Source organism: Urtica dioica, chromosome 5, assembly GCF_054948205.1.
Source record: "Urtica dioica subsp. dioica isolate 48M chromosome 5, U.dioica_male_clone48M_v1_H2, whole genome shotgun sequence".
In the NCBI taxonomy this organism is placed as follows: domain Eukaryota; kingdom Viridiplantae; phylum Streptophyta; class Magnoliopsida; order Rosales; family Urticaceae; genus Urtica; species Urtica dioica.
In genome coordinates this window covers 29,452,519-29,471,777 of record NC_142760.1, presented here as the reverse complement: position 1 = coordinate 29,471,777, position 19,259 = coordinate 29,452,519, and the positions used below count along the sequence as shown (strand labels likewise).

The window sequence follows — 19,259 nt, the reverse complement described above, 5'->3', positions numbered from 1 at the left end:
TTGTCAGATTTCTTAGAAGTATTATGGGAAAAAGAAATTTTAGGTAAGTAAAAGTCGAAGTTGAATTCTGATAAAAGAAATTAAAGTTTTTCCAACTATATATATATATATATATATATATATATATATATATATAGTTGGTATAGTATAATAACATGCACTCATAATAATGTATGTTATTGGTATAGTATGTTATTGCTATAGTATAATATAGTATTAGTAATCATGATTATAATATACATAAAAAAATTATACAAAACATATTGATTAAAGAGGGAGAAAAAAGGAAATAATATAAATAAAAAGATATACAAAATATATTGATGAGAGAGGGAAAAAAAATTTAAGGTCGGAAAAAAAATAAAGGATAATGTATGTTATTGATATAGTATAATACAGTATTAGTAATTATGATTATAACATACATAAAAAAATTAATGTTTGGAAGGGGAAAAAAAATAAAATTGGAAGGAAAAAAAGAAAAATTCAAAACCAAAATCGGAAGAAAAAAAAAACAAAAAACAAAACTGGCCGCCACGTGTCGCCTCCTGGCGGCGTCACGTGGCGGCACCAGGATTGAAGTTAAAGAGGGAGTGCCTCTTATTAACTATGTTAAGGGTTATAAAGTGGGTTGGAGATGATCCACTAGGACAAAAATCGTCACCTGGTGCACACATACACATACACAATTATACACACATGTTCTTCTTTATTATTCTCCTTGTATAAACATATACACAAATATATATATATATATATGGGCATGCGCTGTTTTTTTTTTATGTGGTTGTGTTGTGTATATGTTTATAATATATATAAAGGGCATTGTAGCTTTGTGGCAAAAAATAAAGGGAAAATAACATATTTATACCCTGTGTTTTAGTGAAATGTCGAGTTTAACCTTCGGTTTTCAAAAATGTCGAGTTCATACCCTCTGTTTAACTAAAATAATGAAATTATACCCTCTGTTTAACTAAAATGACGAAATTATACCCTGAAATGAATAAAAGCGTCACAAATCTCCATTTCATTTACATCTAAATCCTGAATTCTCTTTATGAATATGCGATTTTGATGACTATCAACTATCAATGTTTACCCATTTGTATCTTTCTGTGTTCTTCGCGATTAAGAGACTGCTGTTTATTTTTTAGTTTTTAAATAAATTACATATATGGTGTGAATGAATAAATATAATTCGTGTTTATATATAAATATTACAGTCAACGTCAATGAAAAGTCAATAAAAATAATATTTGTGACACTGTTGTCTATTTCAGGGTATAATTTCGTCATTTTAGTTAAACAGATGGTATAATTTCATCATTTTAGTTAAACAGAGGGTATGAACTCGACATTTTTTAAAATCGAAGGTTAAACTCGACATTTCACTAAAACACATGGTATAAATGTGTTATTTTCCCAAAAATAAACTACAATTTTTGTTTCTAGCCAACGTTTCCAAACGTTTGAGAAAATAGTCAAACGGCACAAACTGGCAATTATTTTTTACAAAACTACCTGCACGTTTAGGCACTACTCACTGATGGAAATAAAACGTATAAAATTAAAAAAATAAATAAATAAATAAAAACTCGGCCATTAAAGACCAGTGTAATGGTACGCGAAATTCTAGAATTACTCTAACAACAATACATGCGACCTTTCCGAATATCGTTCATATCCAACATTTTTATCTCTTTCTTTGAGATACTATTTCCAACATAGCTAAGTCTTTACTTTTAAAATTTTAAATGCAAAGGAAGAAGACTAAGAGAAAACTGAGTGTCATGCCGGTAAGTAACTCTAGTTCTGTTTACGATTTTATAGTTTTGGAAATAAGTACTCGCAGAAGCAACGATTTTAGGGGTTTTTTTTTACGAATTTACTATGTTGGAAATCTGGGGTTTTAGAAATCATAAGTATTTAATCGAAATATTTTCATGGCAAAATTCATTCTTGATTAGGACATTAGGGTTATGGAAATAATAAGTAGTTTCCAGGAACGTCAATGGAAAAACTTAGGGATTCATGATTTATGGGTGATTTTCGAAAAAGAAAAAATTATTTCCATAAACCCAAAAACTGATTTCATAAATAAAAAAATTATTTAAGTATTTTCATATATTTATGTTGATGTGTTGATTTATAGATTTAATTGTTTTGGTATTTCTATGGATGTGTCTATTTAGAAAGAGATTTAGGGTTTTTATAATTTGGGTTTCGATGCTTTACATTCTACAAGTATATGGATATTTTGTTTTAAGGATTTATGATTTTTGTGATTATTGTTGATGCTGATTTCGGGATCGTCAACAATCACAAATATTTCTATAATATATTTGCTTTATTTAATAATTGGTCTCAGAACACTTTGTATAAGAAACATAAATGCAATCCCAATTTAATTAAAAAGGAATATTGATTCGAAATATAGGAGGAATAAGCTTTTATTAATAATAAAATAATTACAGTTGGGCGAAGTGCCGAGGTCGAGAAGGCGAACTCAACAAAGACCAGAGAATTTGAATACAGATATTAAAGATTGAGTCGAAGCTTGTACGTGTGTGAAAATGGATACAACAGTTTTTATTTATATGTGAAGAAAAGATAATCTCTCGGACACATGTTGATCAGCTCGTCTTTGCCACGTCGTAGGTTAGTCAATTCTCAGATCCGGTCTTCTCGACTCAGTTTCATCTTGACCACGACTTCGCTACTCGACTGGTTCAACGCGGGTGATCTGCTCTCTTCGGCGACCTAGGCTTGGGCTTCTTGCTCAGAGCTAAGCTGTATCATTTATTGGGCTTTGGCTGAACCAAGGCCTGATAAATAATAAATATTTTTTGAAAAATTTTATACCCCCACAATTAGCCCCCAAATATTTCCAAAATATTCCGAATATTTTGAAAATATTTACCGCAGAGAATTTGAACTACTTTGAATTTATGGAGGGAAATTAAATATTTTTTGACACGTGGCGTCGCGTGGAGACGCGTTTCTTAACACGTACTGCGATATGATTGTACTTCAGAAGTCGAAGTCGAAGAGTCACGAGCGTCTGTTGATATTTGTGGGGGTATAAACATTCAAATATTTAATATTATTTCGGATGGGCCTTGGCCCGACTAAAGCCCATAATCCAGTTGTAGACCGGCCCACAAAATCAATTATGGACCTAGTTCGCTCTCGGCAGATCGGCCCAAGTCCAGCAATACTCTCCGGCCCGATGAAGAACTTCAGCTCGGCCACGTCTTCCTGGTCAGAAGGATCGATCAGTCAAAGAGCAGACCATGTCGCGAAGACCGGATCTCGGACGACTTCAGCCTTGGCGAGTAGTGTGGATCAAAGAACACGTGTCTTTGGCCAGAAGGTTCCATCTCGCCTATAAATAGAAGAGGAGACGATAATTTTCGCACTTGCTAGTTTTGAACCCCAGCTCTCAATTGAATATATTTTATGCTCTTATATTTACAGTCTTGAGCTCGTCCAGTTGAGTTCGTCACCTCGTCCATTTGTAACCTTCTCTTAACCAATAAAATTAATTAATATTCGCATACTATTATAGTTCTTTATTATTAAATTGTTTCTTATACGACGTCTTTCTAAACCCCTTTAAAAATATTTTATCATTCCATTTTTATTTGTGATTGTTGATCCTTGTAAAAATCGACGTCAACAATTTGGCGCCGTCTGTGGGAAAGCTCAGAAAGACCAACCTCGAAAGAAGCAGTTCGTAAAAGCAATCCATTACCATGTCTTCCACTCCGACTCATTACGAATCCGGAGAGGAGATCCCTCCGGGGATCAGGGTAATCCTGGACATGCTGACCAAAAAATTAGACGAGCAAGCCGAGACCAACCGTGCTATTAACGACCGGTTAAATACCCTATCGACTCCTCAAAACACCCCGGATCCTCAAGTGGGACCCGGGGATATGACCGCCTCTGAGTCAGCTCGCCAAGCAACCTCGGTTGCGCAAACAAGCTGAGCTATCCCTCCCGGAGTCCGTCTGGATTTCTCCGGGATACAGGTTGCCCAAGGAACAGACCAGTCTCCCATCACAAGCTTTCAGCTTGGGGGGACTGCTGGCGAAGTCGCAACAGAAGTCACGATCGATCCTTTCGGACTCCCTCCGCCTCCGCTCGGGGGAGCACCGTTCGGATCTTTCCCAACTGATTCGAGACCTCGCCCTCCAGCGACCTATCAAACATTCATCCCCCAGCGTTTTGGCAGGATGAATCAGACCCGTCTTGGCCCGGTAAGTGCAATCGCGATCAGTCCGGCATACTCGGGACCTCGCCTCTTTCGTGGTGGCCAACCCAGCATGACCGAACTGGACAGGTTCAAGGAATCTATAACGGCCGAGCTGAGAGCTGTTCGTTCAGAATTTCATTCTGCGACCAGCTCGGCTCCCGAGATAGATCATCTCGTTGAAGAAACAAGGCGAACTCCTTTCGCCAGAAATATCACTGAAGTGCAACTGGGAGATACCGGAAAGGTTCGCCTTCTGCGGTACAGTGGCACTTCAAGTCCGAAAGCTTTTATATTGTCCTTCATAGTGGCAATGGGACGGGCTATGCTCGCTGAGAGAGAATTAGAGGCAGGATACTGCCAACTATTCGCTGAAAGTTTGTCCGGACCCGCTTTAGAGTGGTTCTCCAAACTCGAACCAAACTCCATTGATGGTTTCGATAAGCTATCGGCCGCATTCCTAAAACACTATTCGATGTTCGTGGAGGACGATCTGACCATAGCAGACTTATGGGGTATCCAGCAGAGAGAGAACGAATCCTTGAAGGATTTCATGATCCGTTAAAAGGACGTACTCTTGAAAATCTCTAACGTATGCCACGAATCTGCCATAATCTCTCTAAGGAACGGTTTAAGGCACGACTCAAAGCTGAAATTGGAGATGACTGTTAACCGCCCCCTCACACTGGAGGATGCAATTCACAAAGCCGCGAATTACGCAAAGGCCGAAGAAGAATTCGCTTCCTACGAGAGGCAACGCGCGGTTGAAAAGAAACCACCCCCCAATACTTGGGTGATGCCCGCAAATGTTGGGAATAACCTTCGCAGAATTAATCCCCACGACGCCGCACCTCACACCAAAAAGCAACACGCCCCTCCTAATTATACGTTCAATGTCGGTGATGACATTAAGGAGGGAGGTCCCCAGGCAAAGAAATGGACACGGGACCCCAATGCGTATTGCAGTTTCCACAAGGCTAACGGCCACGACACAGTTAATTGTGAGACCATGCGTAAGGCTTTAGCCGAGAAATATGCAAAGGGGGAACTAAAAGATGTTGATCTGGGACCCCCGCCAAAGAAGAAGGTCTTCAATAGCAACAACAGGGGAAGGGGCAACCCCTCCCCCAAGAGAGCGAGACCCGATGAGGAAGGGGAACCAAACTCCCCGCCGACTGTCGCGAAACACAGGGTTGACTTCATAATGGGCGGCTCAAAGTTTTGCAACGAAACGGTTAACTCTATCAAAACACATCAACATCGGTTAAGTAACCAAACCACTAAAATCAGATTAGAACAAGATGTTCAAATCGCGTTCTCCAAAAAAGAAGCAATAGGGACAACCTAACCGCATGACGACGCACTCGTAATCATGATCGGCGTGTCTAACTGCGAGGTCGCGAGAGTTCTAATCAACGGAGGTAGCTCTGTAGATCTTATCTTCAAAGATACCTTGGCCAGGATGGGAATCAACAAAGACGAGATTGAAAGGGAACAAACCCATTTGACAGGTTTCAATGGGTCCACTACCCCGTCCTTAGGAGCGATCAGGTTGCCCGTAAAAATACATGGAAAGAATAAAATAGTAGAATTCCAAGTACTAGACTGTCTCTCCCCATACAATATTATATTGGGAAGTCCGTGGATACATAGGATGCGGGTTGTGCCTTCAACCTTTCATCAATGTATTCGCTTCCCTACGCCTGAGGGGATAAAAGAGATCTGAGGTAATCAGGCGACCTCCCGCAGCTGCTATCTCACTAGCCACAAACATTGCGCTAAAACAACTAAAGAAGAACAATAGCAATTAATGAACGTGGAATCGGACGAGGGCATCTCTACGCTAAAAGAACCCGACTCCCTTGATGCGCCAAGTACTTTAATAACGACCCAAGTACAGCTCTATGGCTCCGATCCTTCCAAGTGCGTCGAAATCGGGACCAAGCTCAGTAGTAGTATTCGGCGAGAACTAATTTGCTTCTTAAAGCGAAACTAATCTACCTTCGCCTGGTCAACCGAAGATATGCCAGGAATAAGCATCGACATTACGTCTCCCCAACTTAATGTTGACCCCAGCTTTAAACCTGTAAAACAAAAAAGACGAAAGCTCGGTCTTGACAGGGCACGGGTGGTCAACGACGAAGTCGAAAGACTGCTCAGTGCATATTTAATCCGCGAAGTGAAATACCCGTATTGGCTGGCAAACACCGTCGTCATAAAGAAAAAATGGGAAATGGAGGGTATGCGTCGATTTCACCGATCTAAATAAAGCATGCCCCAAAGACAGCTTCCCGCTGCCTCACATCGATCAGCTAGTCGAAGCAACCGCGGGGCATAAAATCCTCTCATTCATGGACGCATTCTCATGATATAACCAAATCCTAATGCATCTGGATGACCAAGAAAAAACAGCTTTCATCACCGACCGAGGCACGTATTGCTATAAGGTCATGCCATTTGGACTAAAGAACGCTGGCGCCACCTACCAAAGGTTAGTCAATGAAATGTTCAAAGAAAAGATAGGGAAGACGATGGAAGTGTATATCGACGATATGTTAGTTAAATCTCTAAGGGAGAACAACCACGTAGGGCATTTGGAGGAATATTTCGAGGTACTGAATAAGTATCAAATGAAACTCAATCCCACCAAATGTTCATTCGGAGTATCATCCGGTAAGTTCCTTGGGTATTTAGTTACCCAACGAGGTATTGAGGCTAATCCGGATCATTTACACGCCTTGCGAGAAATGCCTTCACCCCGTAATAGGCGTGAAGTTCAAAGGTTGACGGGACGCATCGCTGCCCTCAACCGCTTCATTTCTCGGTCCACATATAAATGTCTTCCTTTCTACCGGCTCCTTAAAGGAAACAAGAAGCTCGAATGGGACGACAAATGCGAAGAGGCGTTCAAAAAATTGAAAGAGTATCTATCGACGCCCCCAATCTTGGCAAAACCCGTTGCGGGGGAGCCACTCTATCTATACGTCGCAGTGTCTCAAGCAGCAGTTAGTGGAGTACTCGTCAGAGAAGAGCAAGGGGACCAACGACCAATCTTTTATACAAGCAAGTCGTTAGTCGATGCTGAAACTCGATATCCTATTATGGAGAAGTTGGCCTTGGCCGTCATTTTCGCCGCGCGAAAACTTCGACCATACTTCCAATCTCACACCATAAAAGTAATGACATCACATCCGCTCAGAAAGTTTCCTACATAGCCCTAATCAATCAGGAAGATTAACTAAGTGGGCCGTGGAGCTGAGCGAATACAATATAGAGTACCGAGTGAAGACATCCGCAAAATCGCAATTCTTAGCGGATTTCATCATCGAACTCCCGGGGGAAATTCCCACTGTGACCGAAGTCGAAGGCACCTGGACACTTAAAGTGGACGGGGCATCATCGAAGCAAGGGGCAGGAATGGGAATACACCTGACATCCCCCCACGGTGAGACCATGGAACAATCGTTCAGGCTCGACTTCGTCGCATTAAACAACGAAGCCGAATATGAAGCACTAATCGCCGGACTTAGGTTAGCTACCGCAGTTGGATCAAAGAAAGTGGAAGCTTTCTGCGATTCCCAACTCGTGGCAAACCAATACTCCGGAGAATACGAGGCTAGGGACGAGCGAATGGAAGCTTACCTGAAAGTCGTAAAAGATCTCACGAAACAATTCGAAGAATTCTCACTGACTAGGATTCCTCGGGGTGAAAATACTTCGGCCGACGCATTGGCTGCCTTGGCATCTACCTCGGATCCGGACCTCAAAAGGATCATCCCAGTCGAAACAATCAAACAACCTTCCATTGCCATAACCACTACCGCGGTCATAACAATAGAAGGGGGGGATTGGAGAGATGAAATAATACATTACATTACGGCTGGTACGGTCCCATCCGATAAGATGGAAAAACACAAGCTCGTGCTGAGAAGCGCGAGATTTTGCATCATAGATAGAAGCCTGTTTAAAAGAAGCTTCGCAGGACCCTACCTCAAGTGCGTCGGGATGGAGGAGTCCAAACGAATCTTGGAAGACGTACACAAAGGAGAATGCGGAAATCACGCAGGCGGACGAGCGCTTGCCATCAAAATAAAGAGGCAAGGCTACTTTTGGCCGACCATGCTGGCAGACTGCGAGGCGCACTCGCGCTGCTGCAATCAATGTCAACGCCATGCTCCCAACGTAAAAAGACCCGCGGAGGAATTTTCCTCTATCTCAGCACCGTACCCATTCATGAAATGGTCTATAGACAGTGTGGGACCGATGCCGGTCGCCCATGGCGGGTTAAGATTTCTATTAATCTTAACAGATTATTTTTGAAAGTGGGTGGAAGCGGGCGCCTTTGTCTTGATAAAGGATGTCGATGTCACAACGTTCATCTGGAAAAATATAATCTGTCGGCATGGGACTCCCCACGAGATCATAACGGACAACGGATCACAGTTCATATCGAAAAAGTTCAGAAAGTTTTGCTTCCATAACAATATAGAGATAAGAATGTCAACACCACGATATCCTCAAGGAAATGGGCACGCGGAAGCAACAAATAAGACCATAGTTGACTCCATACCGAAAAGGCTCGATGCCAAGAAAGGGCGGTGGGCAGAAGAGTTGCCAGGTGTGCTATGGGCATACCGAACCAGCCCACGGAGGTCGACGGGGGAAACTCCGTTTTCCCTCGTCCATGGAGTCGAATCTGTCATCCCAATCGAGCACCAGGTGCAAACCCTTAGGGTAACATACGCACATGAGGATGAGCCAAAAAATGACGAGGCCCTATGCGATGCCTTAGACCTTGTGGAGGAAAAGCGAGATTCAGCCCTAGCACGGTTATCCCGTTATAGGTAATCCATCGCTAGATTCTACAACAAAGATGTTAATACAAGAAGATTCGACGTAGGGGACTTGGTCCTCCGAAAAATCTTCCAAAATACTGCTGTGGCAAATGCTGGAAAACTCGGGGCGAAATGGGAATGCCCCTACAGGGTCACCATAGTAACCTACCCCGATGTCTATGAACTTGAAACACTCAACGGAATCCCGGTTTTAAGATCATGGAACGTCTCAAACCTAAAAAAATACTACTGTTGAAACCAGTAAGAATCGAACTACGTCCGACTTGATCCCTGCATAAGGGTACGTAGGCAGCCTTTCACCACAAAGGCACAGTCCCCCACCTTTTTGAGCTACAGATCTCGCATCTCGGCCACTAACCCCGAACTCGGACTAGGCCAGCAGTGCAAATACCTCACTACGTCTCGGGCGAGAACCGACATCTCACAACAACATTGGAGATCGACCTCGCCCATAAATGATTAAGGGAAACTCTTTAGATCCCCGACGATCTAAAAGACTTAACAGAACTTTAGCCAAATTTATTTGCGGACTTCGGCTTCATATCTAAAGGGAAACGCTCCGGACAGGCAACAGTCCGAACAACTTAACAGATTCTGAACGACGAACCAATTTAAAACCTCGGCCAAAGGGAAATTTTTAGATTCTGTGACGATCTAAAAGACTTGGCTAATTATCTGAAATCTTTAAGGGAAATATTTTAGGCCGAATATGGGCGACCTAAAAGACTTAGCAGACTATACGAATCCGAGCTATCTCAGGAGTGAACGACATAATATCTTTGAACGTATTCGGATCGATGGGACGGGCTGAATAAAAGACGAAACATAGGCATATGTGCATGCAAAAGAAAATTTGACGAGCTAAACAGCTTAGACAAATTCTAAAACATAAAATTGCATTAAAAATGATAAGAAAAAGAATTCAAATATAAAATAAGAGGTACCGAAGCCCCCTGTGATTGTATCAAAAGCAATAAAAACTTCGCCCAAATCACACGGGCCCAAAAAAAAAAGAAAAAAAAAACAAAATAAACAATTTATTAAATTCAAAAAGACGAGAGAATGGGCCGAAAAGATTTAAGCTTGGTCGCGGGGTTCGACCTCGGCATCTCGATGCTCCGGGGTAGGTGTGAACGCCGCCGCCTCTTCATTCCCCTCTGGGATAGAGTTGAGGACCTCGTCGGCACGGCCAAGCATGGAGCCGTGCTCATTGATGACAGAAGTCTCCCCATCGGTCGTAGGTGCATCGGCGGGAGATCGGTCAGAGTACGGGGTGAAAGGGACGTCTTCGATCTCGGGGATGGGGATGGCCGAGTAATCGGCTTTGCACTGAGCGATGTCGTCCTCAGTATCTTTCATCTCGGCCGTCCAGTCCGAGATCTCGCCCTTCAAGGCCTCCGAGATCAATTCCTTGTTCCCCCGACACTATTCGAGCTTTTTGAGAATGAGAACGGCCTCGTCCATCTTCTCTTTCTGCACACGGTGCTTGAGTATCTGCTCGCAATACTTCAGCGAGGTCGCCTTCCTCGCCGCATGCACCACCCGATCTCGCTCCGCCTTTGTCGTCCTCTTCATCCGGGCGATCTCCTCCATAGCGTCCTTCAGCTCTTTATCCCGAGCCCCCAGGTCGGCCGCTAGCTTATTTCTCTCCCTCTCGAAGTCGCCAGAACAAGCTGCCCACCCTTTGACCTTCTCCTTCATTTCATCGAGATCGACGGACAAGAATTGAACTTTGCCGGTAAGGCGTTCAATCTTGCCGTACGACTTCTCTAATAAGGCATCTTTGGCCAGGAGGTCGTCTTGAAGGGTGGAGATCTTGTCATTCATCCCCTGGAGCTCGGCTTGAAGAGATTCCGTCCCCTTATGAACCTCGGCAAGTTTCTCCTGCTCGACCTTGGCGTCATGAAGGCGCTTTTCATAGCGAAAAACACCTCGGTTCAGCTGGGTGGACAGCTGAAATCAACCCAACTCTCATCAGTTCGATCATAACAGAATAATCATTTTTCACAAGTATAACATATCGGTTATATAAAAAAAATATTCCAATCCGCTTCGGCGAGCTCAGGAACCTTTGGGAGTTCCATCCCGAAACACGTCACCTGACGAAGAAACCCCGCCGATGAGTAAATATCGTCGCACAACAGATGATCCCGCGCGTAGTGAAAGTTGACGACGTGTTTCTTTTTCCGGGATGCGAGTGGGGCGGAGTCATCTCGGCCACCGGACCTCGACTTCGAGGAAGACTTGCTTCCTTCCGCTGCGGCTTTGCCTTTGTCCGCCCGAGTCACCGCGGTCACAGGAGCCTCGGAGGTGGGCTCTCCCCCGTCCCGGCCGACGAGTTCTGAAGCCGGCTCTTTCCTCTTCTTCTTCTTCCTTTCTCCAGGAGCACCCCCCTCAGGGGCTCGGTTCGCTGGCGTCTTCCTTTTCTTGGCCGCGCCCGCGACCTCGGCCTTCTCTGGGACTCGAACTCTCTCGGCCCCCTCAGGGGAGTCGTCCTCGATCCCGAGGGCTTGATCTTCCTCGTCTTCAGGAACCCCGGCTCCATGGACGCCTATTGGAGCATCCTCGGCTGTCTCAGGTAATTCGTCAGAAGGCACCAAAACAACCGGAATCTCAGATACCAAGCGAACCCCGGTCACTTCGACCTCAGGAGTGTCCGCGGGAGCTGCTGGAGTCGGGGTCGAAGTCGAAGCGACAACCCCCTTCTTCTGTTTCCTCGCTTCCCGGGCACTGATCGGAGTGTTCATATTGTCTCCAACTAAAAAAAAAATTAGAAAAAATAATAAAATAATAATAATTAATAGTAAGAAACGGAGACAATTAGTATTGAAAGAGAGAAAAGAAGATGAGATCGAATTTGTCGAACTAACCTTCCTTTAAGTGTTCTGAAAAATTTGGTGGGAAAGGCCAAACTTTGGCCGATATGAATATGTAAGGAGCAAAGCTCGACCACTATACTTCCCCCAACTGCAGTAATGTTAACTTCTCAGCGAACTCCACTCCTTGGGATGGCGCTTTGATTTTTCCTATAAAAAAAGCGTTAAAGTCTATTTCATTTGCCCGCATAATATAAATAGACGGGTAAATAAAATTTTTACTCGGCGAGCTCGCCCATTTGGACGAGAAAGAACGAGCTCGATCCTAGAGTGAATGCTCGTTTACGGCGAAGTAAAAATATCGTCGTCCCCAAAATTTGTCCTTTGAAGGCAGACCCGAGATCACACCCTTGCCTGCAGCTTTCGAGAGGTAGAAACACTTCGGATCGTGTTTCGAATTTGTCTTAACTACACAGAAACGGACTAAATCCATCAGAGTGAGTTCGACCTTTTCCTCATAGGCTACGACTATCAGACCCATTACCATCCTAACGAAGTTCGGACACATCTGGGGAATGGTCAACCCTAGAGTCTGGGCGAAGTCGAATAGGAGAGGGTGAATAGGAAATCTTAGCCCACATTTCTCTAGCCAGATCTCGTATATACAACAGAAACCCTCTACTATGGTATCGGCTGTAGCCCCAGGAGGAGGAAGAAGGATATTAATTTCTGGGGGAATCTGGTATTTTTCACGGATCCTCTTAAGGTCGGTCGAGGTCACAGCAGAGGGTAATAAAATATCCTCATTCCCGAGAGGTTGAGACCCCGATGGACGAAGTCCTGAGTTCGACATCTAGTTCTAATGTGTTCTACGGATGAAGTGTTTAAATCTATAAATTCGTTTGAGTTCGCTAGTCGAACTGATAGTCGATAATAGCCGAAGTGCAAGTAAGCTAAAGAACTTAGAGAGAGAACTCGAAGTCAGAAAGAAAGCGAGAAGTTAGAAAGAGATGAGGAATTACCTTTTTAACCGCGGATGACGAGAATATAAATGAGAAGAAGCGACTCTTCGGTCCGCTTATTTATATGTTTCATTATTACCCAAAATCCTGAAAAAAAATCTAATGATTTCGGAAATCAAATCGAATCAAATCTAAGATATTTCCCTCGATATCTACAAAGATAACAGATTCTCCGACTCTTCGACTTCGACGTGGGAAATACGGTTACGTCACGCCACGTGTGAAGAGGACGCGCTCTGACACGATGCCACATTGTCCCGAATTTTCGATCTCCTCCCTTTTTATTCGGAATAGTTCAAATTCTCTGCGCTAAATATTTTCAAAATATTCGAAATATTTTCAAAATATTTGGGGGCTAATTGTGGGGGTATAAAAATTCAAATATTTAATATTAGCTCGACTAAAGCCCATAATCCAGTTGTAGACCGGCCCACAAAATCAATTATGGACCTAGTTCGCTCTCGGCAGATCGGCCCAAGTCCAGCAATACTCTTCGGCATGATGAAGAACTCCAGCTCGGCCACGTCTTCCTGGTCAGAAGGATCGGTCAGTCAAAGAGCAGACCACGCCGCGAAGACCGGATCTCGGACGACTTCAGCCTTGGCGAGGAGTGTGGATCGAAGAACACGTGTCTTTGGACGAGAATTTTTTTTAAAGAATTCTCTAAGTCTTTTAGATCGTCGGAAATCTAAAAAACTTCCCTTACGCCGAAGTCTTGTAGCGGCTTTTGTTCAAAATCTGTTAAGTTTTTGGATCGCCGATGTTCCAAAACGTTTCCCTTAAGATTTAAAGCCGAAGCAAACAAACGAATTTAATCAAGATTCTGTTAAGTCTTTCAGATCGTTCGAGATCTAAAAAGTTTCCTTTAAGAATCTTGGATGAGGTCGAACTTGTCGGAGTGCGACCTCTAATTCAGGTGTTTTATAGGAATGACGTTGTGAAATGTCGGATCTTGTCATAGACGTCGTGAGGTATTTGCACTGCTGGCCTAGTCCGGGGTCGGGATTGTTGGCCGAGGTGCGAGCTCTGTAGCTCAAAACCTTTTTTTTTTATATTTCCTTTTGCCTTTTATTTTCCAAAAGGAAGGTTGAGGGTTCTAAGAGGTTGGGGACTGTGTCTCTACCAAAGGAAGGCTGCTTACGTACCCTTATGTAGGGATCAAGTCGGACGTAGTTCAATTCTTACCGGATTAACAGTAGTACTTTTTTAGGTTGATCATGTTCCATGATCTCATAACGGGGACTCCATTGAGCATTTCGAGTTCATAGACCCCAGGGTGTGCTACTTTGATGACCATATAGGGGCCTTCCCAGTTCGACTAAGTTTTCCGGCGTTTGCCTCGGCATTACTCTGGAATATTTTTCGGAGAACTAGGTCTCTTATCGCAAACTTTCTTGGATTGACGTTCTTGTTATAGAACCTAGCAATAGCCTGTTTGTATTGGGATAGTCGTGTTAACGCTAGCTCCCATTTTTCATCTATGAAATCCAATGCGTCACATCGTGACTGCTCGTTCTTTTGTTCATCTTCATGGGCGTGCATTACTCTAAGAGTTTGCACTTGGTGTTCGATCGGGATGACTGACTCGACTCCATGTGTTAGAGAAAACGGGGTTTCCCCAGTCGGCCTTATTGGGCTAGTCTGGTAGGCCCAGAGCACGCCTGGTCGCTCTTCCGCCCATCGTCCTTTCTTAGCCGTTAGCCTTTTCTTGAAGGAGTTCACGATTGTCATGTTTGCTGCTTCAGTGTGTCCATTTTCTTGGGGATACCGTGGTGTCGACATCCTCAGTTCAACTTGCTGTTGTATCAAAATTTCCTTAGTCTTTTAGATATAAATTGTGAGCCATTGTCCGCCACGATTTCGTGAGGCGTCCCATGCCAACATATTATGTTTTGCCAGATAAAGGCCTCCACGTCAACGTCTTTTACTATGACGAAGGCGCCTGCTTCCACCCATTTTGAAAAATAAATCTGTCAAGATTAAGAGGAATCTTAGTGCGCCTAGGGCGACTGGCATTGGTCCAACGATATCCATAGACCACTTCATGAATGGATAAGGAGCCGAGATAGAGGATAACTCTTCCGCGGTCGTTTATGTTAGGGGCGTTTCGTTGGCATTGGTCACAGTAACGTGAATGTGCCACACAATCGGCTAACATTGTGGGCCAGAAGTAGCCCTATCATTTTATTTTTATGGCGAGTGCTCTTCCACCCGCAAGGTTTCCGCATTCCCCCTCGTGGGTGTCTTCGAGGATTCGTTTAGACTCAGCCAATCCGACGCATTTGAGGTATGGTCCTGCGAAGCTTCTTTTGAACAGTTTCCGCTTATAATGCAAATTCTTGCACTTCGTATTATGAGCTTGCGTTTCGTCATTTTTTCAGTCGAGGTTCTACCAGTGGTGATGTAATGCATGATTTCATCTCTTTAATCCCCCTCTTCTATAGTTACTATTTCCGCGACGATAGTAGCTATAGAAGGTTGTTTGATTGTCTCGACTGGTATAACTCTTTTCAGGTCTGGATCTGAAGTGGATGCTAATGCGGCTAAAATGTCTGCGGAGGTATTTTCACCCCGATGGATTCGTGTTAGAGTGACTTGCTTGAATTGTGCCGTGTGGTCTTTTACGACCTTCAGATAGACTTCCATTCGCTCGTCTTGCATTTCGTATTAACTGGAATATTGATTAGCTACGAGTTACGAGTCGCAGAGAGCTTGGACTTGCTTTGGCCCGACAGTTGTGGCTAATCATATCCTGGCTATTAACGCTTCGTATTCGGATTCGTTGTTAGACGGATGAAGTCGAGTCTAAATGATTGTTTGATTATTTCGCCGTGAGGGGATGTTAGGTGGATTCCTACTCCTACCCCTTGTTTTGATGACGCCCCGTCTACTTTTAGTACCCAAGTGTCGTCAATTTCTGCATCGGCGGGATTTTCTCTGGGGAGTTCGACTAGGAAATCTGCTAGAACTTGTGATATGGTGCATGTCGTAATTCGATACTCGATGTCATATTCGCTTAGTTCCACGGCCCATTTGGTCAGTCTCCCCGACTGATTGGAGCTGTGTTGGAAGCTCCTAAGCGGTTAGGTTGTCATTACTATTATGGTGGAGGATTGGAAGTATGGTCGGAGTTTCCGTGTAGTGTAAACAACGGCCAGCGCCAATTTTTCCATAATAGGGTATAGTGTTTCTGCATCGACTAACGACTTACTTACGTAAAATATTGGTCGTTGGTCCATTGCTCTTCCCTGACAAGCACTTCGTTAACTGTCGCTTGGGACAAGACGATGTATAGGTAGAGTGGTTCTCCCTCGACGGGTTTTGCGAGGATGGGGGGAGTCGACAGGTATATTTTTAACTCTTTAAATGCTTCTTCGCATTTTTCATCCCATTCAAGCTTTTTATTTCCTTTAAGAAGTCGATAAAATGGGAGGCATAGATGAAGCGATTGAGGGCGGCGATTCGGCCTGTTAATCTTTACACCTCGCATCTATTGCGAGGTGATGGTATTTCTCTTAGGGCATGCAATTGATCCGGATTTGCCTCGATTCCTCGCTCGGTCACCAAGTACCCAAGGAACTTACCGAATGAGACTCCGAATGAACATTTGGTTAGGTTAAGCTTCATTTGATAGTTGTTGAGTACTTTGAAACATTCTTCCAAATTTTTGATGTGGTCATTTTTCCTTAGGGATTTTCCGAGCATATCGTCAATGTATATTTCCATGGTTTTTCCTATTTTTTCGGTGAACATTTCGTTGACTAGCCTTTGATAGGTGGCGCCAGCATTTTTTAGTCCGAATGACATGACCTTGTAGCCATATGTGTCTCGGTCTATTATGAATGCTGTTTTTTTTGGTCGTCGGGATGCATCAAGATTTGGTTGCATCCTGAGAATGCGTCCATGAACGACAGGATTTTATGTTCCGCTGTTGCTTCGACTAGTCTATCGATGTGTGGCAAGGGGAAACTTTCTTTTGGTCATGCCATGTTTAGATCGGTGAAATAGATGTACACCCTCCATTTTCCATTTTTCTTTTTTATGACGACGGTGTTGGCCAACCAATCCGGGTATTTTACTTCACGGATGGAGCCTGCGGCTAGGAGCATGTCTACCTCATCATTGACTACTCGTGCTCTATCTGCGCCGAGCTTGCGTCTTTTTTGTTTAACGGGTTTGAAACTAGGATCAACGTTGAGCTGGTGAGATGTAACTTCGATGCTAATTCCCGGCATATCTTATGTCATCCAGGCGAAGGTGGACTTGTTTTGTTTTAGAAAGCAAATCAACTCCCACCGTTTATTTCCTTTGAGCCCGGCTCCGATCTCTACGCACTTGATGGGATCAACGCCATCGAGCTGCACTTGTACTGTTATCTCGGTGCTTGGGGAGTCCAACTCCCTGGTTTTTGGGTCTTCTTCGTGAGCCAGCTCAATGTTCATTAATCGCTATTGTTTCTCACCGGACGTCTTTGTTTTTATCATGTGGCTTGTGAGGTAGCAACTGCGAGCAGTTGCTTGGTTCCCTCTGATTTCGTTCACCCCTTCGGATGTAGGAAACCGGATACACTAATGGAACGTTGAAGGCACTGCTTTCATCCTGTGTATCCACGGCCTTCCTAGTGTTATGTTATAGGGGGAATGGCATTCCAGAACCTGGAATTCTACTAATGTTTTTTTATTCCTTCTATCTTTACGGGTAGCTTAATGGTTCCTATGGAAGGAGTGGTTACCCCGTTGAAACATGTGAGTTGGGTTTATTCCCTTTTGAAATCCGACTCTTCTATCCCCATTCGCATTAAAGTGTCCTTGAAGATAAGATCCACAGAACTCCCTTCGTCGATCAGGACTCTGGCGACCTCATATTTGGACACGTTGATTGTAATGATGAGCGTATCGTCGTGTGGGTCTGTTATCCCGGGTGCTTCACTTTCTGGGAACGAGATTCGGACATCTTGTTCTACCCCGGGTCGGGTGGTCTTATTCATCAGTCGTCGCTGATGAGCTTTGATCGAGTTTACCGAGTTGCTACAAAATTTTGAGCCACCCATTATGAAGTCTACTCGATGCAGAGAAGAAAAGAAGAAGAAGAAAGGAGAGAGAGAGAGAGAGAGAGAGAGAGAGAGAGAGAGAGAGAGAGAGAGAATAATAGAAATATTTAATTATTTAATCTGATAACAATATTTATATATTAAAAGTATTTAGAATAATAGAAAATACTGTTATACCCTTTAAATTTTGCCACGTCATCAAAACGTGAAACTTAACGTCCAAATACTGACGGAAGTGGGTCCTTGTAACACGTGTTTGAGTTCTGAGTTGAGTTTTGCAACATTTTCGAGTCCAGGGGGCGAAATGTAATGAAAGTACGAGTTCAAGGAGTAAAAATGGGAGTTATTCTACAATAAATTTAGTCATCCCGGAATATCAAGGGACTTGAACTACAAAAGAAATGCCCATAAGCAAAGGTACACTTGATACGTCTGTTACTATTATTGTCAATAATTTACTTATAGACAATAATTTACTATTATTGACTATATTTTACTTATATATTTATGTGTTAAATTGTGGACACAAAAAGGAAAAGATGTCGCCAACAGCTCTAGATCACCAACCTTTGAAGAGTCAGAAATGAAATCTCAAATTCAAGATCTAATTTCATACCTAAGAGACGCAAAATCTAGAATTGAAGCTCTAGAATATGAGCTTAGCATGGTGACCTGCAAGCTTGAGTCGTTTGAAATATTTTTTACAAAGTGTATTAAAGATAGCAACAATGCAAGAAGCGAGGAAAGTCCAAATACTAATTATACAATGCCCATTCGTGAGACATACCCTTCAATGATGGTAACTTTTGTAACAAGCTCTTAATATTTTTTCAGTGCTCCCAATTATTATTGTAAAAGTCTAATTTAATCATACTTGTAACATGATGATCAAAATGAAGGCCGTACAAGGTAATCAAATGCAAACAAAACACTGCAGCAGGTGATATTACAAATCAATAATTTATGTTAATTAAAACATTTTGTAACAACTATACATACACAGGCGGTCATAGAAACATCAATTGCTACACCTCTAGATACAACTATGGAAACTGTAAAGGTATTTTCAAATTTCTAGTAATTTATGGAAATTACTCTTAATTAATGGAATATTTCGTGAATGTTAACGAGAGGTGAGTATGGCAAAAGCAAAGAAGATGGAAAAGCAAATAAATTAACAGCCATGGTAAACGTCTTTAAGTCATTATAATATATAAAAAAAATAGCAATTATCTTTTCAATTTTCAAATTTGTAGATAA

The 19,259-nt window shown here is 43.0% G+C and overlaps 1 protein-coding gene across 1 annotated transcript; it reads right to left on the bottom strand.

Moving 5' to 3' along the window:
• Positions 1 to 14,230: 14,230 nt before the first annotated feature.
• LOC149397778 (uncharacterized) lies at positions 14,231 to 17,391 on the bottom strand. The gene is made up of 3 exons (XM_089614350.1): positions 17,246 to 17,391; positions 15,850 to 16,024; positions 14,231 to 14,746 (listed from the first exon to the last, which is right to left on the bottom strand). The coding sequence occupies exons 1-3, from the start codon at positions 17,389 to 17,391 to the stop codon at positions 14,231 to 14,233; spliced, it is 837 nt and encodes a 278-aa protein (XP_089470476.1).
• Between the last annotated feature and the right edge of the window lie 1,868 nt (positions 17,392 to 19,259).